A 26,805-nucleotide genomic window follows, 5' to 3' on the forward strand; every position below is an offset into this window, starting at 1 on the left:
CCCACCTCACAACTACATCTGAGCTCCCAGTCTTCGACGAAGATCTGAGCCTTTGAGAACTTCAAGCTTAATCCAGAAGGCCTATTGTAAACAGAACTCCCCGAGATTTCAAAAGATGTTCCATATATGAAGTCTGATAAGAACAAGATCTTGGAGGGATTAACACTTTTAGTCTAAGAATTCACACATTGCAGTTTAGGGCTCAGGAAACCAGACACAAAATACTGTATATGATTAAGTTTTATTGGATATTTTAAAGGGGAATGTCTGCTAAAGTAGAATTTAGAACATGGCAAATGGTCCACACAATGAAAAAAATTAATAAATCAGTGTTTCGTTATGTTGCTAAGGCAGTGAACAAATAACAGACACTGTCAAGGTAAATGAGGGTTTTCTGATTTTCAAGGTTTTGGAATGTCTCGTGCAGATTCTGTCTAGGTTGGTCCTTTTGATCCTCTAAGACTGCACCATTTCCTGGAATTCTGTTAAAGATAAGAGAATATTTACAGTATAGATGTTAAAATGAAAGGATTAGGAGTAAAAGACTAGTGGGTTATCAAGAGATTTGGGATAGGAATGAACAGGAAAGAATTACCTGATAGATGACCAGGGGAGAGGCACCGTGTATGGGAGAGAGACATTGTCTAAATCTCCTCTTTTAAACAAGAGAAGGAAAAGCAGTGTTTTGCTGACATTTATAAGGAATAACGAAATGTTCAAGGTAGTTTTAGCCTTCTCTCTGCATATTACTGATCTCAGGCAAAAATAATGGCAGGGCTAATAGTTTGAGTAAGAAGAAGTCAAGACCTGAAGCGAAAGAACAAGCAGTGAGTTCATGTGTCTTATGGGCTGTTTGTAATGCAGTTGACTGCACACAGTCTGAAGCCAGAAGCGCTGTGCAGGTCCGTGTGTTATGATGCTGAAGTACTGTGGTGTACAGCTGTTGTGATTGGGAATATCTTTGAAATGTTTGGCTTCTGTGAGTTAGAGCATCTGATCCATCCTGTCCCGGAATGACTCTGTTAGCATACAGATCGCTTCATAAATCATGTGTGTTTATTCTGGCACATTTCCTAAGGAACTGGATTTAATTCCTTCCAAAGAAAGAAACAGAAGAGTTCTGTGCTCCTAGGGCAGCGAGCTAGGGAATCTGCCCACCCGCACATTCCCTGCGTGCTGTTCCCTAAGCCCTTTTCATGCTCATCTAGGCAGCTTCTCCCGTGGGGCAAGTTGCCATCGGCCATGAGCCTTTTGTGTGAGGGTGTGCTTCCTCTTCAAAGTGGGACACAGAAATACGGAATTACGGGATCAGGAGCTTTCTGCACGGAGCAGCCATGACATCACACTGGCATTTCCATGGGGTGAGTGCCATATGCTGCTTCCTAAAACAGCTGCTCCTTCCTGACTGGTCCTTAACCTGCCAGGACGGTAAATGGCATCCGTCCCCACGCACAGAGCCTGTGGTGGGATCTCATGTCGCGGCAGTGGCACTCCATCATTCTGTTCTCCTTACGATGCAAAACCAGTACTGAACTGCGGCTGCTAGCTCTTGCACATCGGGAATGCTTTCACTGACTAGTGGAATTTCTGCTGGGAGACGACTGCTGTAAATGAGTCATCTACGTTCTGCACAGAGCGGGATCTTTTGTCCGTGATTTTACATTTGTGTGTTACGAGTGATGCTAGTGCAGCTTTACATCAGAGTAGGTGGGGGGAGGAATAGGGGGCGGTTCCTTTCAAAACAACTGGAAATTTGTGAGTGAGCGGCAATGCGCAAGTTCCTTAGGGCAGCCTAGGTGGGGTTTTTTTACTTGCTTGTGCAAAAGGAGTTGCAGAGATGAACCTGTGCGATCAGGGGCCATCGCTACTGTAAGGGTTTCAGTACACTCACTGGGGGTACATTACTGTGCCATCAACGTAAGAGAATCGCACATCATTTACACATCCTGAGGAACCTTACTCTATACATAAATAAGTTAATACCTTCAGCCCCAATTTTACCGTCCCCATCATGATCTGCAGCTGCCAAGAAGGTCTTGGTTTCTGAGGTGGTTAACACTCTGGCTCCACACTCAAACCTCTGAAGGAAATACCTAGGAAGAAAACAACTTTGATTAGGATTTTCACAGAATATTAATCTTTTATCCTGCCTGTATAATCAAACCGATAGCTATTTATAAATAAATTATTTGCCACAATAGCCAGGTCCTTCAAACACTGCTTTGTTGGACAAGCTAAATCTTAGTCACATACATTTATTTCTGCTTTCTGAGTCCAGCCCTGATACAGTTGATTCTGCCCACTACCAAAATCCAGCCCCAGGGAGTAACTTTTTTCTATACTGAGCATTAAAGGCAGGTATTTACTAATTTGGTTTTCTCTGTAGGGATTATCTACTCAAATACACCTTTCACAATCTGCTGAAGGTTTTATCAACATTTAGCATAACTTCTGCTCACATTTACAGAGCAGTTCTGGAAAGAAAAAAGTGCTGAACTTTGGATAGCCTCTAAAGAGTTGACACAGAAAATCCTTACTTGAGCTCATCTTCCTCAATAAAGCCACTTTGATCGTTGTCGAGAATCCGGAAGATCTCCTTGAGCTGGCTGCTACTCTTTTTAGACATCCCACTGATCTGAAAGAATTTTTTGGGACTAAAGGAATCTGGAGCTGAAAATAAATTAATAAATTAATTAACCCCAGACCACTGCGTTCACTGTTCCTAAACGGTCTGAGGGTGCTGCTTTCTTACATTTTCATTGGCCTAAACATGAATGATGGATAAAGCCTGTCAAAGAATGGCTTTTGCCATGCTGCACCACACCCTCCTAAAGATCAACAAGCCCCACGTAAGTTACAAACTGACACTGTAAACCAGTCGTGAACAAATACACTGTGGCAGCGAAGTGAAGAGATTACAGGAATCTTTTTACAGTACGCGCTGGTTCAGCATTGCTTGGGGACTGAGCTGAACTTGCCCTGTGGTACACAAAATAGTAGATTTTGAGAGTTTTGTTTTCTCACCTTGGCAGTCCCGCAGAGCAGCAGCAATATCGGAAGGGCTTAGCATGTCTGTAAGGCTCATTTTAAACCTGTGCAAAATAGTACGGTGCAAAGGGATTTGTGAAATGCACATGCATCATACAACAAATGGGTTTTCCTGTGTTTCGAAGAACACTTTATGACTAACAAGACTTCTAAGGGGAGATTAATATAATTGATCAAACCGACATCGCAGCTATTCCTAAATAAATTAGAGGATTTAGTACATTACTTCCTTAAAAACAGCAGTGCTGAAATAATCCTTTTTCATGAGATGGATTACATAAATGATGTTGTGAGTTGATGATCAGTTTTTCATCATTTACCTGTGTCCTATTTAAGTACAGCACATTTTTAAACTCTATGTAACTGTTAATCTAATAATTAGTCTTACAGGCATGCATGGCATCTGGCAATACAACTAACAGTACATGCAGTGGAAAAATGAAAGGCAGGAAGGTCTGAGTCTGTTTCCTCCCCCAACAGCTCTGGAGAATAAAAAGAAAACCGGTACTTATCCAAATAAGGTCCATCCAGATGTAATTCCAGCAATTAAAATCTTAGAACAATGGTTATTGTACTTACTATTGGTGCAGCTCTGCACAGTAATTTCATTAAATTAATCTCAAGTCAGCTGCTCACCTTTATAGTTTTCTCAGCTAGGTAAAGGAAAAATAGCTGAGGAGATACCAGGCAAAATAGTAATGTTGCCTCTGGCTTGCCACTCTGGCTTATAAAGGATTCAAAAGGTGACAATAACCACTACTTAGGTTACTGTTTCATGGATCAAATGTTTGATTTGCGACCTAGCTCAAATTTCTTCCTTAACTAATTAAACTTTTCTTTCTATTTATATCCTAATATAATATGGACAAGAACAGTTTAATAAATCCACTTGTGCTTAATTAAATACAACTCTGCCGTCAAAACACAGCCTTTCAATCCAAGTATGCTCAAGATTTTCAGTTAACCTCTGGACCTTGACGTTGCTCACTGGAAGATAACTCCAGCAATTAAATCCTTATGAAAAGAAACTAGTTCCCTAAGTCTGTTGATCCTTTGGAATGTATAAGAGAAGTTGGAGATGAAAGATCAGAGGTGACAATGTGTCATTCTGACAAAGACAACTTGTCACTAGGATAGAGGGAAGCGTGCTATCATTTGGGGTGATCTTTCTACAGGAAGCTTCATTTCATGTTTCCCAACCGGTTTCTAAATTACAGTGCTGTCCCTAATCAGGGGTAGAAGAGAAACCAGTGCCTTCAGTGGCAGCAAAACTCTGAAACTAGGTAAAGCTGAATAAGCTAATCTTTTTGTCTGGATTCCTTGGAAGATTATGTGTAATCATACATAATGTATAAAATCATACATAATGTATATGCATACATGGCCTACTTAATAATGTATCCTGAATATTTTAAATTACATTAAATCAATAATAAATTTACTTGAAGTTGTAGGAATCTGACTTTGTTAATGTGGAGATAGATTTCTATTCATTTACAGCACACACTCTCACAATCTGTTTCCTCAATATGAAATTAAAATTGTAGGTATAAATAAGTGGGGTTTGTTGCATATTTTAAGAGCATTAACTTGGGGAAAAAAAACTTAAGAAAATTGGGAACAGCAGGCACAAGGTTTTCCTTCTCAGAAAAAAATCTATTTCCATCTTTAAGAGGGTTTATGTGGACAAAACTCTAGGATGAAGACCAATAAAACCCAGTGGGGTTTTTTTTGTTAGAGTTTATTGTATAACCGCCTATTGTGGTATCTAAAGTAATGCTCTCCTAATACATGCACATAATTTTATTTTTAAATGAATGGAAATAGAATGGTGTGCGGAACAAGTAATATTTTTTACAGTTGGAAATGTTTCAGATGATGTTGTGGAGTAGACTAGTAACGTGTCAAAGCCTTGGTGTAAGTTAGTGGACTGCAGTGGGTTTACTCCTGGTTGGTTAAATGACAGTGAGAAAAGTATCAAGCAAAGCAATTGTTCCAAAGCACCTGTTGGTCTGAATTTGGATAGAGAAATACAAGGTGTAATTAGCATGAAAAACCAGACACCATTTAATAATACTTTTTCCTTTTTTGCTCTCTTTTTTATGCAAAAGAAGGTGGCATAAATCACAAATGATCAGTCTTATATTCAGTCCCACATATCAGCTGTCTGGTGATGAAAGAAAGCTCTTTTCTGCTGCTTTCAGTAGGAAAACTGTAGTGATCTGGAAGAGCACTTTCCTATTAAAGCTAAGAACTGTGCTGTTTTCAGCTAGTGTTGTCTGATTACTACAAATTGAACAATGGTGACTGCTACAGGTTGAAGATCTCGGCTCCTCTGGGGTTCTTTCCGTATATCTTCGTCATTCCGTACTGTATCTTCATACTGCATTCTGCCTGAGATGTGCATGAGACATCTGTCAGACAGTGGCAGTGGGAGTGAAGCACATACTGTGCTCTCTACAGAGTCACCCTGAAATAGCTTCCATCCTTGTAGGTACCTTCTTGCACTCAGTCGTGAATTTTCTCCTTTATGATCATCTCAGGCTGACAGGAGTTTTAACAGAAGGTTTTTTTTACTGATTCCTCTTGACATTTTTACTGCCGAGATGTTTCTAGGGAAAAGGGGTTTTTTTAGACCTCTGTGATAGTGCTATAGATGTTACTTTATAGTAGACTTCCCTTTTTTCTGCTTGCTCCTACACACTGCTCATTGAACTGCTTGCTTTGGTTTTTGACTTGCCATACAACAGTAATTATTAAAAGCTAATGAGAATGAGAAAATTGAAATGAAGTTAGAAGAAAATGCCAAGATCAAGGCAAGCTTATAATAGTCAAGCTCAAAATATGTCTTCAGCTAATTCAGGCATTGTATTATAATGTAAGCACCAAATGCTCAAAGAATGGCATCTGGTTACCTCCTACACTCTGCCATGGCACACCGGGCGCTGAACTGGTTTTCCATGTATTCGACAGTAGTAGAGTAGCCAGAATTAGTATTATATTAAAATATGATCACAAATAGAAGTGAGCTAATTGCTACAATAAGTTCACTATTATCGCATATGAAGGGATCTTTAATGTTTGAAATTTAACACTGAGAACTAAAGTGATGCTAATCCTGGCTGAAAGATAGTTTACAAAAGCCTAAAAGAGCTGAATTTCAGAATCCAGTTGATGTCACTGTATATTGATACAGGTGGGAATCTAGGGTTACTGGGTTGTATTTATTTATTAATGACGCTCCATCTGAAGTACAGCTTTCCCTCCACTACAATTAGGATGCAATAATCAGGGATGAGTGTATTATATAAAGGGATGCTTTAATTAGACAATCTGTTTTACAGATAAATTATCTGGCTGTTTTTCTTACTTCTGGGGTATGTGTTACTGTAGGTGGTTGTAATCACTTTAAGGTTCAAAACCTGATCTCTATAAAAGAAATTTTCTAAAAGATATTATGCTGGCAATGTAATGCTATAAAGAAAATACCTAATGATTCAACCAGAACAATAGCTGCCAGGCAGTGGGCAGTTAACAATAGTGCAAAGTCTGCTACAGAATTGGAGTATTGCACAGTTTCCAGGAATGTTTAGTTCCTGTGAAATTAAGAAAGATTTGTTTGTTTGGTATTTGCTGTGCTCGGGACATCTGAAAGTGTCACTGAGTTGTTCATCTGAACAGTTATGTTCTTGTGTAACTTTACTTCTGTAGTTTTCCCCCGAGGTGTCTTTATGCACAGTATATACAGGAAAATTAAAGCCATATTTTTTGTGTGTGGCTTCCAGAATTACAAGTGAAGGTGTAGTCCTGAGAAGTACAGAACATTCCTGTTGATAAGTTCTTGCTAGGAATCTGAACATAGAAAACAACTGTTTTCAAATCAGGTACCATTGACTTCTAGTACAAGACTAGTCCACAACCTGTCAATGATCTAGCAAAACACAACTTTCCTCTGCTTATTAGAGAATCACAGAATCACAGCCTGGTTTGGGTTGGAAGGGACCTTAAAGGCCATCTCGTTCCAACCAACCTGCCTGGTGTCCAGGTGTCCCTGCCCATGGCAGGGGGGGTGGGACTAGATGGTCTTTAAGGTTCCTTCCAACCCAAACCAGGCTGTGATTCTGTGATTCTCTAATAAGCAGAGGAAAGTTGTGTTTTGCTAGATCATTGACAGGTTGTGGACTAGTCTTGTACTCTTTGTGTTCTGCTGAGTAGGAAGCACAGAGTTAATTAGCAGTGCCAATCAACCAAAGACATGACTTCAAGCAGATGCAAACGAAACATCAGCAGTTGTCTCAGGTGAGAGCAGAGGAGAGGTGTTAACCTGAGACCAACTGCAGTAGTGTAAAGAGATGCCGTAGCAACTGTTCTAAACCCCACACAACTCCGTCTTTCAGCCCTGGGTGTGTTAGGGCCGGAACAATTGTATCATGATCCCGGATAACAGATTCTGCCTTTGTAATGAGTTCGGAAGTAACTAAGAGGCATACTCAATAACCTATGAGGTTGATCATTAAGGTTGATGTATCCGTGGGGATAGCAGAGAATCTTAGTGTGAATATAGCTGTAACCATTGACAAGGGCCTTTACAACAAAATGTCTATTATCTTGCCACTTCAAGTTCTCTGTTAAGGCACATGCTTTAATCATGTAGAAATAATTACAGTTTCCAATCTGAATGGTTGCCGGGGCCATAGTCTTTTACCATATTTAACAGAGGTTTGCGAACATGGTTTAGTATTTGCCTTTTTTGGTAATGTGCATTGTTACAATGAAGGATGAAACCCAGGCCTGGGAGGCCTCAGTGACAAAGCTTTCTTTCCCTGCAGCAAGCAGAGCGTATTATCCAGAGCACGGAGCAGACATCTGGGCTGTGGAATCCAGGACACGTCCTGCAGCACTGTGGGTCTGGAGCTAAACGAAGACAGGTACTTCTCTCATGTTATGAGAAATGTCTTGCGTACTTTCCCCAGTTTAAGTTATTTCCTTATCATTCTTTGTAAATGAGATTAACTTCTGTTTGAAAATGATAGCAGAATGGACTAACAAAACTGATAGTGTAACTAATTCATAGATTGCTCTGATCAGGGTACTTCTTCACTTAAAAAGCTGTCTTGGAAGATGTCTGCTAGCATTTGATATGCCATGTGTTTGTCTTTAATTCACTTGCAAGTGCTTCTGTGTCTCAGTAACACAATTTTCTGACTGACCCTAAACGTAATTGTCTAAGATGTTTCTGCCTGCTGGCAGCATTTGGACAGTGTCAGATGGAGTGATCTTTAAACGTCTAGATTGTTCAGGTTTTCTGTGTATTTTAAGAATAACGGTGCCTTAACTTTGGAGGCTGTGAAATAGTCTGGATGCTGCCTTTTGGGACATGTGAAAGAGTTGTACGTGGTACTCTACTGTTACCAAAGGCTTTTTGCACGTGGCTGTGTTTCCGTATGACCCGCAGTGTAGGGAGCCATGGTAAAATAAAGAAGGTAGCACTGAAGTGGTTCCAACTATTTCTCTATTCACTGCCTGTCCTTATTGATGTCAGTGGGATTTCTGCCATTAATTTCTGCAGTAGGAGTATGTATAACCCTTAGTGAGGTATAAAGTGAAAATAACCTATAGAGTTAACCTCATTGTAAGTAGTCATCAAAAGTCACTTATTTAACAAAAATGGCCTTCTAAATAAATGAGAATCAGGTGCCTAGATTCAGACAAGAGCTTAAAACACACACATAAAGCATGTGACAGAATTCCATTGACAAAAGGCAACCACGTTATTTAGGGATTCTGGTGGAAGGGGTTGGATAGAAACCTATGCAGAATACAGGCCATGGTCTCAGCTCTCCAAATTTATGATTCCAGAGGAGTGTTCTTCCCTTTAAGGGAGCTACGTGGGAATATACGTTATGATCATGCAGCAGTCTTTCCAGTTGTAGCCTTACAGGCACAATTTGAAGAGCCTTCTTAAAGCACATGATAAGGAGTGACAGAAATGTCACAGTACCTGACAGCCTGTGTGAGGGAGAGACAGAAAGAGAGAAAGGCAGGGAGGCAGAGAGAGAGAGAGAGCGAGGAAGAAGGAAGGAAGGAGGAGTATTCTTGTAGACAAAAACCAGCGTTTTCTCCACCAACCTTTGTGGTAATACTGAAAGAAGGAAAGGTCTAAAAGCGTCTCTTGTCTTAACTTTCGGGAGTGATCACTGAGGGTGATATCAGAATTACCTTGTCATTCATTTTTTACTGTTCTTAATGGAATGGTAAGTGGTGAAGTTGTCTTAGATTTGTAGACCTAGCAAGCTAATCAGTGTGGAAGGAAGTGTGGTTAAATAAGGGAGCTGCCTGCTAACTCAGAAGTCACCTGAGCTGTCTGTGCCTTTCTCTCTCAGCTAGCTATTAATATTGGTGTGATGCTTGAAGATCTTCAGGTGACCCATATTACATGGCGAAAATGTAAAACATAATATCAGCTGAGATGCATAGCATTTTCTGACAATAATGATAGCTTTTAGCCCTGCAATCAGGCTAAAATGTTGTATGTGTTTTTAGTGTGGTAAAATCAGGATGACACCATCACGCTCTTACTTTTCAACCAGAACCCTAACTTAGTCAGCTGGATGAACTTCAGTTAATGAGCAACTGTTCAGAATTTTGCATTGTCCTTATTCCTTATTTCTGGATTGCCGTTTCAATGTTTGTAAAGAAAAAATGACTAATTTCCTAGCACTTTTTTTTTGGAGCTCTTGATTTTATTATGCTTTCCTAACAAATATTTATGCATTTATTTTTACAACCCTGTGAGATATGAGCATTATGTTATCCTCAGTTTTTGGAGAAAAACAGCAGAACATTGATTAATTTGTGGTAACATGCCCCAGTTTGCCATTCTGGAGCACCAGGGACTTGATTTTGTAAAGTGCTTTTCACCTGGTTGTATCCGAAACACAACTCCCTTTGCCTTCAGTTGCATTTGTGACAGTTGTAAAAACACATCTTCTCTAATTAGACTGCATGCAAAATAAACAACTTAGAATTGTGGTCATTAATACTCTCGTTGTAAGTGGAACAACAGTGCCATCAGGTGGGCAGAGGGTGAGCGGTTGCTTGGAGAATTCTGCATGTATTGCTATTTCAGTAATCTAGATTCATCTTGGATCCAGTTGATCTTATATTAAAAATGACAGCTTAATTAGTGCTAAGTCCTGCCGTTTAATTACTGTATGAAACACGATCAGTTGCATAAAGAATGACGTAAGAACATATGGAGCATTAGACACACTCTTGGTTAAATACCACTGCCAGCAGTTACCACAACCAGGTTTTACTCCTGGGCATTTTATTAATTCTAGTTTTTTACAGCAGGTGCTAGCTATTTATGCAAATATTGAAAATTAAATGATCCAAAGAGATGCATTAGTTTCTTCTTCTCTTAATATTTTTACTAGAATCTTTATTGCCCAAAATTCAGATGAGCAAAGTGGATTCCAATTCAGATTCCCAGTGGTATAAAGACCTTCTGCCTAAAATATTGGGGAACGTGGTTTAAGCAGTGCTTGCACTACTTCAGATGTTTTCCAGCAATATGAGATCCCTTGCAATAATTGTTCATGACCTTCCAAGGTACAAGATGTGCAAATAAATAGTAGGCTCGCAATAAGAAAGATTGTTTATGGCACAGGTATCTTCTATCTCGACTGCTTGTTAAGATTTGACCAGAGCTTGAAACTCTGAAAAAGAAATGAAAGAATAATGAAATGGAACCACAATTGGTAATCGCACAGTCAAATATTACTTTCTTAATTTTTAGACTTAAAATGGGAAATTAATGATACTTTCTCTGACAATCATTCCTTAAAGGTAGCACATTTTATACTCATAATAATAGATATTTAAGACAAAGGAAGTGTTGCATCTAAGTGTCACGTTGTACCATAGTTCAATAGTAAAAAGCAGTGAAATTACATACTGAATTTTTATAAATACATCAATTTATGTTCCAGTCCTGAAAAAAATCTCTGTAGATGAAAAAAGGGACTGACCACCTGTAGCCAAGTCCGCTTCATATGTTAGATCCTCTCTACAGTACAGAGCAGATCTGAGCACCTCAGAATCAGATCCATAACATCCAGTCTAGCGAGCAGGGCAGCCTGGAGGTAGCTGTTAGGATATCTCAGTGGCAGAATTACTCTGTCTAATAAAGGCAGCCTTACCATCCACTCCAATTTTACCGTCTCCATCACTGTCACCTGCTGCCATGAATGCCTTGGTCTCAGCATCCGTCAAAACTCTGGCACTGGCTGAGAAATTTTGCAGGAAAAGTCTGTTAAAGGTAAGAGGACAAATGCTTCAGTAGGGGAAGCATTCAGAGTTTGTAACTGGTAATAGGTGTAAAATTCCAAGCCTGATTCAGTTCTTCAGAGTATTTCAAAAGCTCTTTGTAATTCGGAATTCAATGGCAAAACTTCCTCTAAGTTCAGTGAGGATAAGGGTAAGAAAGGAAGAGGATGTTGCATCACAACATGTAAAATTCCTTGATGATGTTTTGGTTTTATTGGATTAAAAATGCACAATTAAAACTGACTCCATAGTGGCAGGATTCACCTTCCCTCCTGTGTTATCTTCCTTCTTTTCTCCTAAGATGTGGACTCTTAAGAGTGGCAGGAATTTTTCTAACCTCACTTTCTAACTTCAAAGTCAGATGAATATGATCTGGAAGATACCATTCATGTGATAGAAAGATGAGAGAAAAACAGCCCTTTGAATTCAGTCTGGTAAAAAATCTTGCAATAAAAAAAGCAAACTCTGGCAGAACAGCTATTTTTATCTTCAGATTCTGTCAGTTACCCTACATGAAACAAGTATTTTCAGGGCCATCAGAATGTTTTCTCGGTGTGATCCAGCCTTTCCTTCGTTATTTGTCTGGCAGCTCCTTCAGCACAAGCACACACATCCCTGCACACACACACACATACACACACAATTGTCATCCTGAGAGGCAGAAGGAAAAGGAGTATTGGTCTTATCCTGCATTTTTAGACAATAAACCTCAAGCCTGTTGGTAACTCAGTTTTTAATTTACTTACTTCAGTTCATCTTCCTCAATAAAGCCGCTCCTGTCCTTGTCAAGAATTCCAAAGACTTTGGCGAGCTGGTCTTCAGACTTGGAGTTGAGTCCCACTTTGGCAAAAAAGGTTTTGTAATCGAATGAATCAGCAGCTGAGAGAAGCAGGGAGAGATGAAGAAAAGTAGTTAAAGATCTGGAACAAAAACAAAGTTAGCTTTTTTGTCAAAAAGCAGCAAGCTGTTCTGCAGTAAAATGTGGGTCATTATAAACCCCAATCCACAGTCTTTGATTTTGCTGGGTTTATTTCAGATTAATGGGATTTTTACATCAATGATCTCTCTAACCTAGGAAGATAAATATTGACTGTGGTCTTCCTCATGCGAGAACATGTATTTGCAAATAGATACTTCACACACACAGAAATTCACAGAACTTGATGGTAAAAATCGTGCTTGTATTGAAACCAACAGGAGTTTTATTATTATTCAATGAAAAAAACCCAGGATTTCAGCCTCTAGATTTTTTCATACTTAATATTGCTACAATGCACAAGTGATGATGGGTGCCTCTACCTTGGCTGGCAGAGATTAAAACTTGCATCTGTTCCATTACCTTCCCTCCTTTTTCTCTTTTTGATAAAACAATTAAAGCTGTAATTAGCAAACAAACATAACAAGAACATCTTATCACATACCCTGGAGAGGAAATCAACATTATACTGTCTAGTTTGTCCTTTCAGCCTTTTCTGTTTCCATTGGAGCTGGGATGTTGGGGTAGTGAGGACAAAGGTATTTGACAAACTGAAAAGCCAGATTTAAACATCAATGTTACCTTGACAGCTCTGTAGGCCAGCAGCGATTTCAGCTTCTGTCAGGATACCAGTAAGAGCCATGTCAAAGCTACTGTAAAATGAAAAATAATAGTGGGTACAGTTTGTGTTGAACTTGCGGCGTCAGTTTTCGTGCTGCCCCAGGACAGGCAGGTCTGGTTAGCGGGGCAGTTGCAACCTAGGTCCCAGGGGAGCTGCCCTGAGGGACCCGACTGGTCATCCTTTAGTTCACACAGATGTAGTGCATCTGCCTTGCTCTTATCTCTCGTGAAGTCTTCAGCTGCACAGGCTGAGGACAGAACCAGACGTACTTATAGATCTGTATGGCATTTGGGGATCTTTGGTTATTTCCACGCATTTTTTGTGTGGATTATTGTGATGCCTTCAAAAGCTCCAGAGGAAAGGTTGAACTCACCTTGCCACTTAGTTTTCCCCAAACCAAGAACAGAAACAACTGTAAGGCAGAAGATCTGCAGAATCCTCTTGACTTTATTCTTTTTGAAATGACAGAGATAATGACTTATATAGACCTTAGTTAAGTCCTCTCGACCTTTTACAGAAGTCCTGGAGCCACGTGATGGCTCAGATACCCCAGGGGATAAGTTACTGTGGCTGACAAGACCTGCTAGCTAATCAGGTTGATATTTATATCCCAAAGGAATGTGCATCGTGTTTTAGACAATATATGTTTTAGTACCATACAAAGTAAATCCTCTCAGTCTGCCCCTATTTTTAGTCTAGTAATGATTTTTGATCTCTGAATTAAGAAAAATTGGGGGTTTTAGTGCTTAATGACAGTAACAAATGGACGTCTTAGTAGACTGTGACTTTTAAGGGCCCAGTCCTGATAGGAATTACCCATGAAACATGATGTCTGCAATTGCCCTAATAGTCTCCAAATAATACTAATACTGCTGCATTTGTAATAGATATATTTGACAGACAATTAGAATCTCACAGATAACATTTTTAATTTTAAAACAGCCCAAAGTATTTTTATTAACCTGTTATATAATTTTGGTTACACAATTACAGAAATACATACTCTAAACTCTAATATTGAAGACATTGGTGCAGTATTATTTTATTGCATGGTGAATTCTAAACCATCCTAATAAACATGTCCTTTTATCGAATGAAGGTTGTCAGCTCTTCAGCAGCACACAGGAGTATGCATCAAATAATGGTAAGGAGTGAAACTGGGCAGTGAAATCTGAGCTATTTGGTTCTTTCTTTCTGTACCAAAAAAATGAACTTCTCTGAGGATTCAGACAGTGGCAAAGCTCCAGCTGCAGCTTTTCTCTTAGTGGTTATTAATAGGATCCTCCACTCAGCTATCTCATGAAACCTGTTGGAACTTCGTGGCCTCGGGAATGGCTGAAATTGGCCAACGGTGTGAAAAGCCATTGGGAGAACATTTCACACCCACACATACATAAACGTGCCTGGAGTATCGTAGATTTCAATAGTATTTGAGTAATGCCATTGCATTTAAAATAAATCCTAACACTTGGTCAATATAGCATTAAACTGCTATCTTTTCTTTCAAAGGAAAGGAAAATACAGACAAAAGCTCATCTTGCACATCTTAGTTTCCCTTGATCATTTCATCAAGAGAAGCACTAACTCGGTTATCTAAACCCATGCTGTATGCTAAATTGAACATTGTGAAAGCAAAGATTTCTGGACTATATAAGATCAAACTTTTGAAGCCATTTAACCCTGAACTGCTGGGTATATAAACTAAATGGTAGAGCGTTTCCATCTGGGGATCTGCTTTGCCTTTGTTTCAGATTCCTAGGAAATAATTGAGAGTATGGCCAGGGATCAGAGAGGATCTGATAATTGTGTCAGAATTGCTGAACTTTCAAGAAATAATGCCTGTGAGAAGACCATATTGAGATTACAAAGCAGTATCGATCCACGTTTTTGAGTATTTCTGTGGCCAACCAGAGCCTGTCTGTAGATGGCACCAGAGACAGTCCGGTCCAGAGTGAAAGCTCCTCGGGACTGCTTCGGTGGGAGAAGCAAGGGCCTGGGAATGGGAGCAGGTTACAGGTGGGCGGCAGTGAGCCGGGAAGAGAAGAGGAAGGAACAGATATTTAAAAGTAAAGTCTAGTTTACCAGATCACTCCAAGGACTGGAATATAAACAGACTGAATTGAAAACTCAGAAATGATCCTAGAGGACTTTCCTTTAATGGTGATTAGGAGGAACAAGTTATTTCACCTGTTTAACAAACCCAGGTTTTACTGTGCTTGTGTTTACGCTACCTAAATATTACAGTCCGTCAGGGAACTCACCGCAAGTGTCAGATCAGTTTGTTTTGGAATCCTGGAAGTGAGAGCGGAAAGTTAGCTTGTAGGGAATCCCGGCCGATTAATACCTGGTTGTGATGGGACTGATGTGATTCTCTTTCAGTCAAGTATCTGCATATTCTACTTTGACATAAGTTCCCCTTTGAATTTAGGGTCAATAATATCTTTGTAACTGCAGGGGAGGGCATTGTCTGGGGGGACATTCTTTTCATACTGTAACCGATGTGCTGATGATTTTCTTTTCCGGAGCTTGATAGAGGAAAAACTCTGATTTTCTTGTTTTCATGAGTGTAGGACATGCTGATAAGCAAATCAGAAGTTATGAAACAGCCACATCCCAGCTGACAGATCGTTTGCTGGGTAGGCCTTCGGTACAGAAAGCATACTGGCAGGCCCAGACCAATGTGGCGCTATCTTCCTGTGCTTGCAAAAGGAATACGGAAACCAAGGTTAATAAAATGTGAACTCTTTATATTAGTTCAGATTCCACTTACTAGTGTTCTAAAATACAGGAACGTTATGAAACGCATGAAAACGTTAGGTACGTCTGTTCAGGGATTTAATCAAGACGTATCTATTTCAGTACCCGTTCCAGGAAATGAATCCAGCCTTGGCCCCCTCTGCCCACACTGTTTGTGTGAAGATCTCCAGGCGCCTCTGATAATGCTGCATCAAAGATTTTCCACATGGGCTGGCTGCTAACTCAGGGAAGAAACTTTACCAGCCTGTGTGTGCAATGAATGTTCTGACATCCCTTGCCCTTTCTGTGCTCTCTTACTTGTTAGAAGAGGCCTGAGAGATTTCAAACATTGGAGAGCTGAAACTGAATCTGAAGTTTACAAATGGCTCTAGAGGAACATGAAGTTAGGAGACACCCAGCTTCCACTAAACACCAGGGGGTTTCATCTTATGCATGATTCTGCTTCTTTGTCAGGACAACCCAAAATTTCCTTTTAAAAGAGATGGATTCAGTGGATAGAGCACTGGGCTGGGTTTGGGATATTGGGTCCAACACCCTGGCCTTCTATATCCTTTTTCTAAGAGCTTGTGTAGCACAATCAATTTCTTCATGTTTAGCTCGCACGTAAAGAGATTATAGTACGTCTTCATTCCACAAGAAATTGTGAAGGGTTAATTGGGAGGGTTAGACGGCTTCTGCCACGTAATGTATAAGCAGAAGTTATAACTGCTTGTACAGGGTAATGAGGGGCCTGAGGTGTGTCTCAGAACTTGGTCTTCGGGCTCAGTGGAACTCAGATCTGCCACTCACATTTTGGGTTGCTCTTTATTTGTCTTAAATAAAGGTAAAATGTATAAACAACACTTCCTTTATCCTGAGAATTATGAAGCAGTATTGTACTGAGTAGGACGGTCTTACTCTAAACCTGAGAACAGGTTATCATAATACAGGGTGTTCTTAGATCCTTTCTGATTGGATGTAGCATGAACAATTTCTAACAGCATTCTGGTTAATTGGGTACTCAGCAGTGTTTTATTTGTGCAGTTCATTCATAAAATCTTGATGCAGAGTATTTAATCTTTACTTATTAGATTGCCCAGAGGGGTTATAGAGCCTCCAGCCCTGAAGATACTCAAACTCAGCTTAGAGCAATGTGCCCTAAGTTTGCCTTTTGCGGAAGCATTGGGACCGGACACCTCCAGAGATCCTTTCCAGCATGAATTACTCTGATCCTATACCTCAGTTCTGGTAATACTGTGATATCACCATTCATCCCTTTATTACTTCAGATGGCATCCACACAGACGTCCTGCAGAGGTTTTCTGTAGTGCAGTGACACTGTCGAGTTCGGAGAGCACTCCATGCTATTCCCTAAGAAAACTGAAGGCTGCCACTGGCTGAACTTAAATCCTTTGAAATGAAGCCTCCAAGAAAACATTACATTTTTGGAATTTGTTTCCTTTAGGCAGGAAATACTCTCTTCTGGTTTGGTGAGCTCTAAACCTGGATCCTAGTGCCGACAGAAGGCTGAATAGGGACTAGGTGTTGTTTCTGCTGAACGATCTACGGGCTTTTTTGAAATTGGGGACTTTTTTGATTTCTATTTCTAATGAAATGTCTGGATGGTTTTAATAAGATTTAAAACTCATCTTGTCACAAGTTACTGTTTAAGAAGAGCAGATTTTCTCATAAACAAAATTCTCTAAGTTTTATGTAAAGTTACAACATACACAGGAATTGCTGGTTCTCAGCAGTGCTTAGTTCCCCCTCACGGCGACAGAAGGCAGCGATGTGCAGTTGTTCAGCAGCCCTGAGATACAGCGTAGGCCACGGTGTTGCATTTCTTGCATGCCACATGAGACTGTCAGATGTGCAAGGAATGCAGTGTCAGGTCTGTCACTTATGGTATTGTGTGTGCCATCTGCTTGTGAGCCAGTGTCATGATATTTCAGTGACTAGCAGTGTGAAGAGCTAATGTATTTATTACAGCTGCATATTGCTGCAGATCTGGATAGCTCTGGATCTTTTTCTTCAGCAGATAGGAAAATGAATAAGGTAGATGGAACCAACAGTGTCTCATCATTATGCAGAATATTTCAGTGCTGCAGTTAACAGCAACTATAATTTAAACCCAGATTTAACATCAAAGGCAGTGGGGATAGAATTAGGATTTATATTCGTTATAATTCTGCCAAGGCTTCAGTGAGTCTGATTGCTAGAATTCCTCTTTTGCGTTAGCCGTCTTAAACCTGCCTCTTACATCCCTGGGTACGAGTGAGCTGTACTTGCCTCATGTAATCATCTCACAATTCATGGAAATGCCAACACTGAATGTTACATAAAAGTTCCAGAAGGCTTTGTTTCTGCTCTTCTTCGAAACAGCTGCCAAATTATGTTATAATTATCATCCAGTTTCAGCAGGGAGTACTGAAATGACAGTCGGTCTGTGAGCTGGAACCATGTAATGGTAGATGGGAAAGGGGACAACTAAGTGTTGGTGGGGAAACGTCCAACCCGCTCAGTCAGAAACGCACAACGTCTATTCAGTGCACTGAGCTCTGCATTTAGCCATGACCATTATTTACTTTGTCCATTACTGTAGACAGTGCTGTAACTAGCTCTAAATCCTGTAAGACCCCTGTCAAAGGAAAGACTAGTTCCTGGCAATTTTCAGACTTAATGAAATTGCTAATACTATGGATTATATAGATGATTATCCTCTATAATAAATGAAAGAATGGAATAATGGCCATTATTTAGCAACGTAACAGAGCTTTTAGGTAATCAGACAGCAAGACTGGCTGTTGTTTCATCTGTAGGTAACACTGAAATTCATAAATGTGGCAAAGTATTACTGATTTGTACATATTAAGAGTTAACAAGCAACATGTTCATGATTCACAGAGAAACCTCCAGGCCTGTGGCCCATATTGTCAGGAGACTGTGACTTATGACAGTGTCAGAGTTGGGATTAGACCCTTCTCCTCTATCTCACAGCTGCCTTAGGTTTCATGAACGATAAATCTTCTTAAGGGAGAGTTACATTTTAGGCCATAAACACTTTATGATGATACATGCTGTAGTCTAGTACTTAATTTTGTAAAATTACCCACAAACTTATTCCATGCTTTGAGCTATGTGTCAACTCCTCTTAATTTTTTTTTTCTCATACTCTCAGGATTGGGACTTAATATAAATTACTTCTAGTTATCTTGTTAGCATTGTTTTTCCTCTAGGGTCAGGATTAAGCAGAAACAAAACTCAATGAAATCAGTACAATTAAGCCTTAAAAGATGTCTTATTCTTTAAGATCATCAAAACTGTGTCTGGTGAGTCAGCATGGTCAAGTATGAGGATGGAAAACCTAAACAAAATTTAAAAAGCAGCTTTTTCCCCCCAGGTGGTTGTTATTTGTTTGGGCTTTTTTAATATTTTTTCTCCCCTCCTCCAGCCACAATTGCAACATTATGAGTGGTTGAAAATCACAAAGTGCCTTCTTTACAATGGAAATGTAACAATACCACGTGACCAAAACATCTGTACACTGCAAGATTTCACAGCAATCCAGTGTGTGAACTTGATGTATGGGGAATTGTTAACGCCTGAAACAATATAAAAATGTACAAACACATGCTGAGTGCGAAGTGCTTGTTGGACGAGGTAATTGGAAGAGTCAGTCCAAGGTTGCCTTTGGTCTAATGCTGTTTATGCCTTCACCAGAGACTGAAATTCTGTCAAGGAAGAAAATGAGAAATTAAATGAAAGTGGGTTTTAACATCTTCAGAAAAAGATAGATAAAAATTACTTAAACTCCTAGCCATGGAGGGCTCCCAAAGTTATTATAACACTGCACAAGCTACTGCTAAACTGAGATTCTGGGGGCGTAACAGATTTTTCACTCCTTAAAAAGAGTAAGTGCAGAGAGGAGGAGTGTGCCTATAAACTCGTATTTGTGGGAAGTCCTGAGTTAAAAGTAAACTGTCTTTAACCCATTACAAACTCTGATAATAACCAAGGGAGCGGAGAGTGAATTAGGTCGAGCCTGTAGCTTTCAATATGAGGGATTTTTTTGTTTTGTTATTCCAAAGACATAATATCAGTAGTGATGTAATTTCAGAATGGGAGGTTCAATGGTTAAGGGCTGAGAACTGCATAACATAATGCCCTATCTGGGGCTCATAAACAGAAGCTGCAAAAGCTGCTGCTAAAGCAAATTCCTCCAACAGTGTGTATCTCTCTCCTCCCAAACTCTGGCTAAGATTAGCACGTGTGTCTGTTAGAGTTATTGCCACCTGTCCTAGTTCAGCTGAGACAGCCCTGTTTTCAGTGACTTCATCTCTAATATATGATGCATAATGTTCTACATTTCTTTGCTGCAATTTCTAAAATAAATATCCTGGCCAGTTCACATCATCCATGTGAGGTTTTCTTTAGGAATTTGGTTTAGTTTCTCGTAGAAGGACTGCCCAGTGAAATTTGCACTTATCAGGTAATTCTCCAGCACAAAATTCTGTGCTGTATTTCAGCACTTCTAGCCTTGAAAAACAATACCGGTCTTATTTTACATTACTGAATTAACGACTCAGTAATATTGGCCGATGTTTGACAGTGGTAGATGAAGAAATAAGTTTATGTAGGTGGAAGTGTTTTTAAAAATGAGAGTCTCATATGGCCAGAAGTGCAGAGCATCCCCTGCCAAAATGGAAATTCAGAGAAGAATAGGTGTTCAGGATGTTTTAAAAATCTGGCACATAGAGTCTATGGATCAAACGTACGGCAGAGTTAACCCCAAAGCTGCTGTTATTCACTGGAAGAACAGGCTCTGCATTGGGCCTAAATATGCTCTTGCTGCAACAGAGACTGAGTGGGAATAAAGCTCTGAGAATAAAGGAGTATTCACTAGTATAAAAACTGGCAGAACGTAGCAGGCCCAAGTAATTGGATGTATTCTTCATGTGACAGTTTAAATGCCTTTTAAAACACAAGTTTTATGAAGTTTCTGAAAGTCTCACCTTCCACTCCAATTTTGCCATCACCATCAGTGTCACCTGCAGCCAGAAAAGCCTTGGTCTCCGCGGAGGTCAGGACTCTGGCACTCGACGAGAAGTTCTTCAGAAACAGCCTGCAACAGAACCGGGCAGAGGACTGTGCTGGAGTTTCAGCCTCCAAAATGCCCTTGGCATATTGCCATGTCTGGTTTTCTTAAGCCCATGCCAGAAACCCATAAGGTAATGCCTGCTCTTATTATCTGAGGAAATCCACACAGATTCAAGGAAAGACAAGGAATTGTGGTTTATTTTTAAACTAACAGCAGGTTTCTTCTAGGACACCAAGCCGGTTTGAAGCTTTACACTGTTTAAAGGAATACAGCAGCTGAACAGTACTTACTGAAGCTCATCTTCTTCGATGAAACCACTCTTGTCCTGATCAAGGATTCCAAAAACTTTCTTTATCTGATCAGGAGTTTTGCTGGATAATCCAACCGTGGAGAAGAAGGACTTGTAGTTGAAGGAATCATCAGCTGGAAGAAACAGAAGCTGTTTAAATATTTTGCCTTGGAGTTGCTACTACTGTATTCATTCCTTGGGAATACGTATGCCTTTTCTTAAGCATCAGCCTGCTCCTCTTCCTCTTGTTCCCCAGTGTAGCAAAAAAGAAGATAAAACGGACAATTTCCCTTTTAATCACTGTGCCTGTGGTCATGTAACCTTTCAGCCAGTTTGGAGTTTTCTGCTACAATGCACATTTTGCTAACTCAGGATTTATGCAGCATGTCACATGCAATTAATAATAAATATTTAGAGGGTGCTACTGTGGTTTACAGACCAACTCCTGTAATTCTTACTTCATTTTCACTTAGTCCTTACTTTGGCGAAGAATTTGGTAGAAAAGTAAGTAATGCACAGTCAAACGAGCTCTTTGAGCATTTGGAAAAGTGGCTTGGTCTTGCTGAAGCACTCTTAAGAGAACTGAGATGGGTTGTTGCTTCACAATGAGACTCTGATTCTGCAAGCTGAGGGGTTTTTTGACATTTTGAAGGAAAAGGCTATTTAAATATAAGTCTTTAACAGGTTCAAATATTGACAAAATTTAGAGTTAAGCCAGCCTTAGCTGAAACTGCGGCTCTTTCATTGCTGCTCTGTGTTTTGGGGCATGTTACCCACCAAATAACCATTTGTGAGACTTTGTGAATTCAAGGGGCTGTACTGTAATGTAGCTAGAAAGAGATCTCACGGGGAAGGAATCTAAGGGGAAAATGATAGGCATGTCATCTTAAGACATAAAAATGATATGCAGCTTCTGGCTGCAGAGAGACCATTCCTTACCCTGGCAGCTGGAGAGAGCAGATTCAATATCTTTAGCAGAGAGGATGTCAGTGATGGCCATTGTTGAACTGTAAAATAAATCAAATGTGAGCTCCTTAGTCATTAAAGTGACTTCTCTACCCCTTTCATGGCTCTATTTGAAGTTGCTGCTGAGACAGTATATGATAGGGGAGACATTATTCATCTAATTGCAAGCGGAGTGTGCTGTAACAGATGTCTGCAGCAGGTGCTTGCACTAAAGCTGGGTAAGGAGGGAGGAATTCTGCGTGCGAGCGTGGGGCTTCAGGAAGATCTGATGCCCCTACTGCACTGGGAGAGCGAATCAAAGGCGTCCAGCACCACTAAACTTCATGACTTCTGTGTGGGTTTTCCTGGAGGTGGACGATTACTCAGTTAGAATCAGCACATATTTACTGCGTACATAAACGATGAGGCTCAGTATGTCCCCTAGAACTATATCTGGAATAAATGTAATTGGAATTTTAAAATAATCTAGTGTTATCAGTAAATGTGGTTATCTTTCCTAAGAATGAAAATAGTGTAGAATCAGTAATATATTTTGTTCATTTCAAGGAAATCTAAATTTGGAGACTAAGTTCCTCCTCTGTTTAGTTGCATCAATACATGTAACTGCACTATAAATTTGTCTTGCTGGGCTGCTGCATCATTAAAAGACTACGTTTTATGATAGCTTTATAAAAAAGTTTTCTCAAGTATGCTCTAGGATTTTTTTTTTTTATTCCATGTAATTGATAACAAACCAGATTTTTATCCAGATTTTGGCATTTCAGTATATTGATGTGCTTAGAACAGCGCTATTGAGACTTCATATTCACTCCTAGTAGAGTGGAGGAGGCGTTTTCTTCTGATACAGCAGCATTTGACAAACTCTTTGTTCCATTCAGCCACCAACAGCTGCAAGAGTTTGCCAACGCAGTATATATCACTGAAGAAAATGCTACAAGGCCTGAAATTCTAGTCAGTTTTTCAGTGTGAGCATAGCATGGATGCATGTACAGCTCAGTAGCCTGCACACACCCCTGCAGACTGGTTACAAGTTACCACATTACTTCATGTTAATGAAGGAAGGGGAGCTGAGGCATAGAAAGGTTACGCTTGAACGCCGCAAGAGACAGAAATATCTTTTCATGAATCCCTAACTGATCTTCAACAACATCGCTCTTCCTGTCTTAGGCATGGAAAGCAGCAATCATGAGAAGGAAAACAATGCTAGTAACCATTAATAGTCTGTGTGCCTAAACTTTGCCTAAAATATGACATGCCTGCTTCCGTACCTGTTGGTTTGCAGCAGAGGAGATTGTCCATCGCTGCGGTCCCTTTCTGAGCAGCTCAGAGGGTGTACAAATGCGTGCTGCTGGCAATCCGTACTTACCCAGCTAAGGCAGATGAGATACTCCGTTTTGCTAGCAACTATTTTGTCCTAGTGGCTTCTTGTGCAAAGTACGTCCCCCTCTCAGCACTAGGCAAGAGAATTTGGAGCCCTGCCATTCCCCTAATTCTCACTGCTAACAGCATTAAAAATGGGGAAGAGTGGAAGGAAAACCTCAAAACTGCAGCATTTTTTATAAGGGGCATCATTCCTGTCTTTTTCCATCCCGTGATCTGAATGCTGATTCTATTCTGTGTTAGCCTGTAAAGATATGACATGCTGGAAGCTGATAGAAGAATAGACATTTTAATTGCATAGGAGCTTTCCATTTAGGGAGCATTCTGCCTTTGTGTTTCCTTTTCTGAAAGCAGAGGATCTAATCAGCTTACCTTTGTGGTCTTCTTGGCTGGATAAGGAAGCCGTCTGTTGGGAGGAACGTACTTGCTGTGAGTCTCCGGCAGAGCTGAGCTTGCATATATATACTTTAAGTTGTATACCATATACAGATTTTAGATTTCAGCGTCACGAAGGGGGAATGGTGTCAAATGAACTTGCCTAACTAATCATCTTGCACTATTTTTATCTCAAGAGAATACATATGATATTTGCAAACGAAACAAGATAAGTGGCCGGATAGGCGAAAAGGACAGACTCCTATTAAATTTCTTCTGATTTAAGCAGAAAATACCAACTTCTCCGTATGGTGTAGGGCAGGAAAAAACCACCTCCATCTAACATGCTTGATCAGAGGAGTCTGCTAACCTCTGAGGAGGTGCCTCTAGTGAATGTTTAAATATAATAACTTGTTATCTGTAGACACTGCATGTGATAGAGTTTCGCCATGGAGCACTAAACAAAAAGAAATGTATAAATACCCTGTTCGAATATTGTCTGTGTAGCAAACCATTTAGGGAAAATAATAGTTATGTTGTAGTCCCAGAATGTCTGGTCTGTTGTTTTGAAAAAACCCTCAGTGAATTTGTTGCTACAGGAGGTAAAATAATATGTCAATCCATGGGAACAGTTGCTTGGGGGAGGGTATTTTGTCTGGTATGTTTCCAGAGAAAATCTTAGATTCTGCAAGGTTCTGACATCCTGTTTCGTCGCGTATGTATGAAGCAAAGGGTTGTGATACACCCAGCTGTCTCTGAGACAAAAGCCCCTGAGCTCTCCATGAAAGACCTGTGCTTTCAGAACAGAGAGAAAGATTTCAATAGCAGCATGTTGCAGGGGACAGTGTGTGAGGAGTACTTGCAGGTTTGCTTCACACCTTCTGATCGCTTTTAGATAAGTGGTTTTTAACGGGTTTTTTTGGCCACTCCTGTTTCCAAGAGTTCCTTTGTGCTAGTTATCTTTTTGTTTGTTTGTTTTTAATAGCATAGAAACAATTTGAGCATCTCAGTTCTCTTTCATGAGCACCGTAGCGTAACTGGGTGAGGAGCCTGTCGGCTTGGACCTCCCGGGGGCTGGAGGCAGCGGAACAGCGCAAGGCAAGTCACAGGGATGACAGCCGAAGCTGGCGTTGTGGCCAGCGTCAGGGATGGCAAGGGATGGCATTGGCACCACAGCTTGAGGTGGTGGCACAGTAAGAAGTGACAGTGCAGAGACTGTCTTAATGTCAGAAAGAGTCTCAAGGCATCTTTTTTCCAGAAGCATTTCCCTTTGAGACGGAGGCAAACCTAACCAAGCACTGAAGCGAATGACAATAAATCCTAGTGTGAGGCAGGAAAAGCAGAAAGTGAGGTACCACTGAGACCTCAGTGCATCCACCATTGACAGCAGCTGATGAAAAAGCAACAAAAGGCTGTTGCAAAAGATACTGTGTGTGGAGGGGGTGTGGTTTCACTTATTGCATATACGCTTACGAAAAATTGTTGCTACAAGTTTGTTTCTTTTTACCAATTCTGCATGTCTGCCCTCCATGAAGAAGTTTCAGACACAGATAATTCTTGTGAGGGGAGGAGCCGTTTGTTAAGAGTAGCTGAGGAAAATGTCAGCTTTCCCAGTTTTCTGAATGGGTTGTTGACCAGCTGACGCTGAAAAATTTCAAGAATTTGAAGGATAGATATTTAATACTGGCTCTTGTTGTCACTGGTGACATCTGGTAGAAGGGATACAAATATCACTTTCCCCCCTCAAACTCTTGTGAGAAATTACTTTTATGCTACATGGGAAAAAAATTTCCTCTCCCTTGTGCACACACCACCCTTTTCTCCCCCTCCAATTCGGGAAATTGCCTACATAGTGCCAACAACTGATGCGAAGTAAGTAGGGCGTCCAACATAAAAATTGATGGCATGATATGACCTAATGAAGCTAAGTTAAGAGGAAGGCCAAATTCTGCTGAAACTCTTGGACTGCAGGAGTCTACATGGGAATTTGGGCTCTGGTGTCTATTTCAGAAATGCATTTGATTTTAGATGCAATGGCTTCTCATTTTGCCCAGAGCTAATTCCACATATGTTAACCCCTCGCCCCCACTCTTCCCTTTAAAAATAGCATTGATTGCTGTTATTTCCCTGAATGCCTGTGGACTGTTGCCATTAGTTTGAACTTTTGTATGTGAATCACATAAGGTTGCAGTCTTTGAAAGTCTGCTTTGTTTTCTGGGAGGCTTCAGCAAGAGGATTCCTTTTGCTCTCTGAAATTTTAAGGATGAAGCACGAACGTCGAGTGATTTATGGTTGTAGTCTATTGAGCTGTATTCAGATTCCAGCAAATTTTGGAGCCACTTTTGCAGTGAGCTTGGAGGCACTAGAGATCTAGAACACGTGCACTGGCTGGCAGGATGAAATGCACAAGGATCATGTAACTCTATTTACAACCATTTTATTTTCAAGCCCTACATTAGAGATGGCAAAAACATCTGTCTGGTCATTTTTACTTCCTTAAATCAAATACTGTTAGTAACTTTCCAGCTGCCATCCAACTTGGCAGGGAGAGGAACTGGGGGTGTTTTAAAAAGTGAGGAGAAGATAGCCTTTTCAGATTGTCAGGTTACCTCTAAAAGCAGTTTTAAACCCCAGGACTTGAGTGTCTCACTTTGCTCCAGTCTCATGGCCTTCTGGAGGACTCTGTAGTGGAATGTTCCTCTCTTGTGTTTTATTCTTCCCATTTTCGATGTCATGTCTTCTAACACCTGAAGTTACCTCCCCAGGTTGAAAAGCTGTATTTTAGGTCATCATAAGTTGTGTGATTGTTCTATAATATGTTCTTGTCTTCTTCTTTGAGTGCTGATGTGAATCATGTGTGCAATAGAACAACAAAAACACACTAAGCAGTTGTGAATGCTTACTTTAATTTAAATAAGTGTGATTTGCTGCCCTTGTATATACCTGAGATTGTTTTCCCTGGATGCTGATGGTAGGGATATCCA

General features: G+C 40.2%; 3 protein-coding genes across 3 annotated transcripts; all 3 read right to left on the minus strand.

The window, feature by feature from the left end:
- Nucleotides 1-456: 456 nt before the first annotated feature.
- On the minus strand, nucleotides 457-3,108 carry LOC104514629 (parvalbumin, thymic CPV3). The gene is made up of 4 exons (XM_010158368.1): nucleotides 3,025-3,108; nucleotides 2,538-2,670; nucleotides 1,984-2,093; nucleotides 457-482 (listed from the first exon to the last, which is right to left on the minus strand). The coding sequence occupies exons 1-4, from the start codon at nucleotides 3,083-3,085 to the stop codon at nucleotides 457-459; spliced, it is 330 nt and encodes a 109-aa protein (XP_010156670.1). The 5' UTR covers nucleotides 3,086-3,108.
- A 7,635-nt stretch (nucleotides 3,109-10,743) lies between these two features.
- On the minus strand, nucleotides 10,744-13,010 carry LOC104514630 (parvalbumin beta-like). The gene is made up of 4 exons (XM_010158369.1): nucleotides 12,938-13,010; nucleotides 12,126-12,258; nucleotides 11,253-11,362; nucleotides 10,744-10,769 (listed from the first exon to the last, which is right to left on the minus strand). The coding sequence occupies exons 1-4, from the start codon at nucleotides 12,996-12,998 to the stop codon at nucleotides 10,744-10,746; spliced, it is 330 nt and encodes a 109-aa protein (XP_010156671.1). The 5' UTR covers nucleotides 12,999-13,010.
- Nucleotides 13,011-19,144: 6,134 nt separating this feature from the next.
- Nucleotides 19,145-23,858, minus strand: LOC104514631 (parvalbumin, thymic). The gene is made up of 5 exons (XM_010158370.1): nucleotides 23,819-23,858; nucleotides 22,040-22,107; nucleotides 21,102-21,234; nucleotides 20,726-20,835; nucleotides 19,145-19,444 (listed from the first exon to the last, which is right to left on the minus strand). Exons 2-5 carry the CDS (start codon nucleotides 22,098-22,100, stop codon nucleotides 19,419-19,421), a joined length of 330 nt encoding a protein of 109 aa, XP_010156672.1. The 5' UTR covers nucleotides 22,101-22,107; nucleotides 23,819-23,858; the 3' UTR covers nucleotides 19,145-19,418.
- Between the last annotated feature and the right edge of the window lie 2,947 nt (nucleotides 23,859-26,805).

The sequence above is a fragment of the Eurypyga helias genome, unplaced genomic scaffold (assembly GCF_000690775.1).
Source record: "Eurypyga helias isolate BGI_N326 unplaced genomic scaffold, ASM69077v1 scaffold14309, whole genome shotgun sequence".
Lineage (NCBI taxonomy): Eukaryota > Metazoa > Chordata > Aves > Eurypygiformes > Eurypygidae > Eurypyga > Eurypyga helias.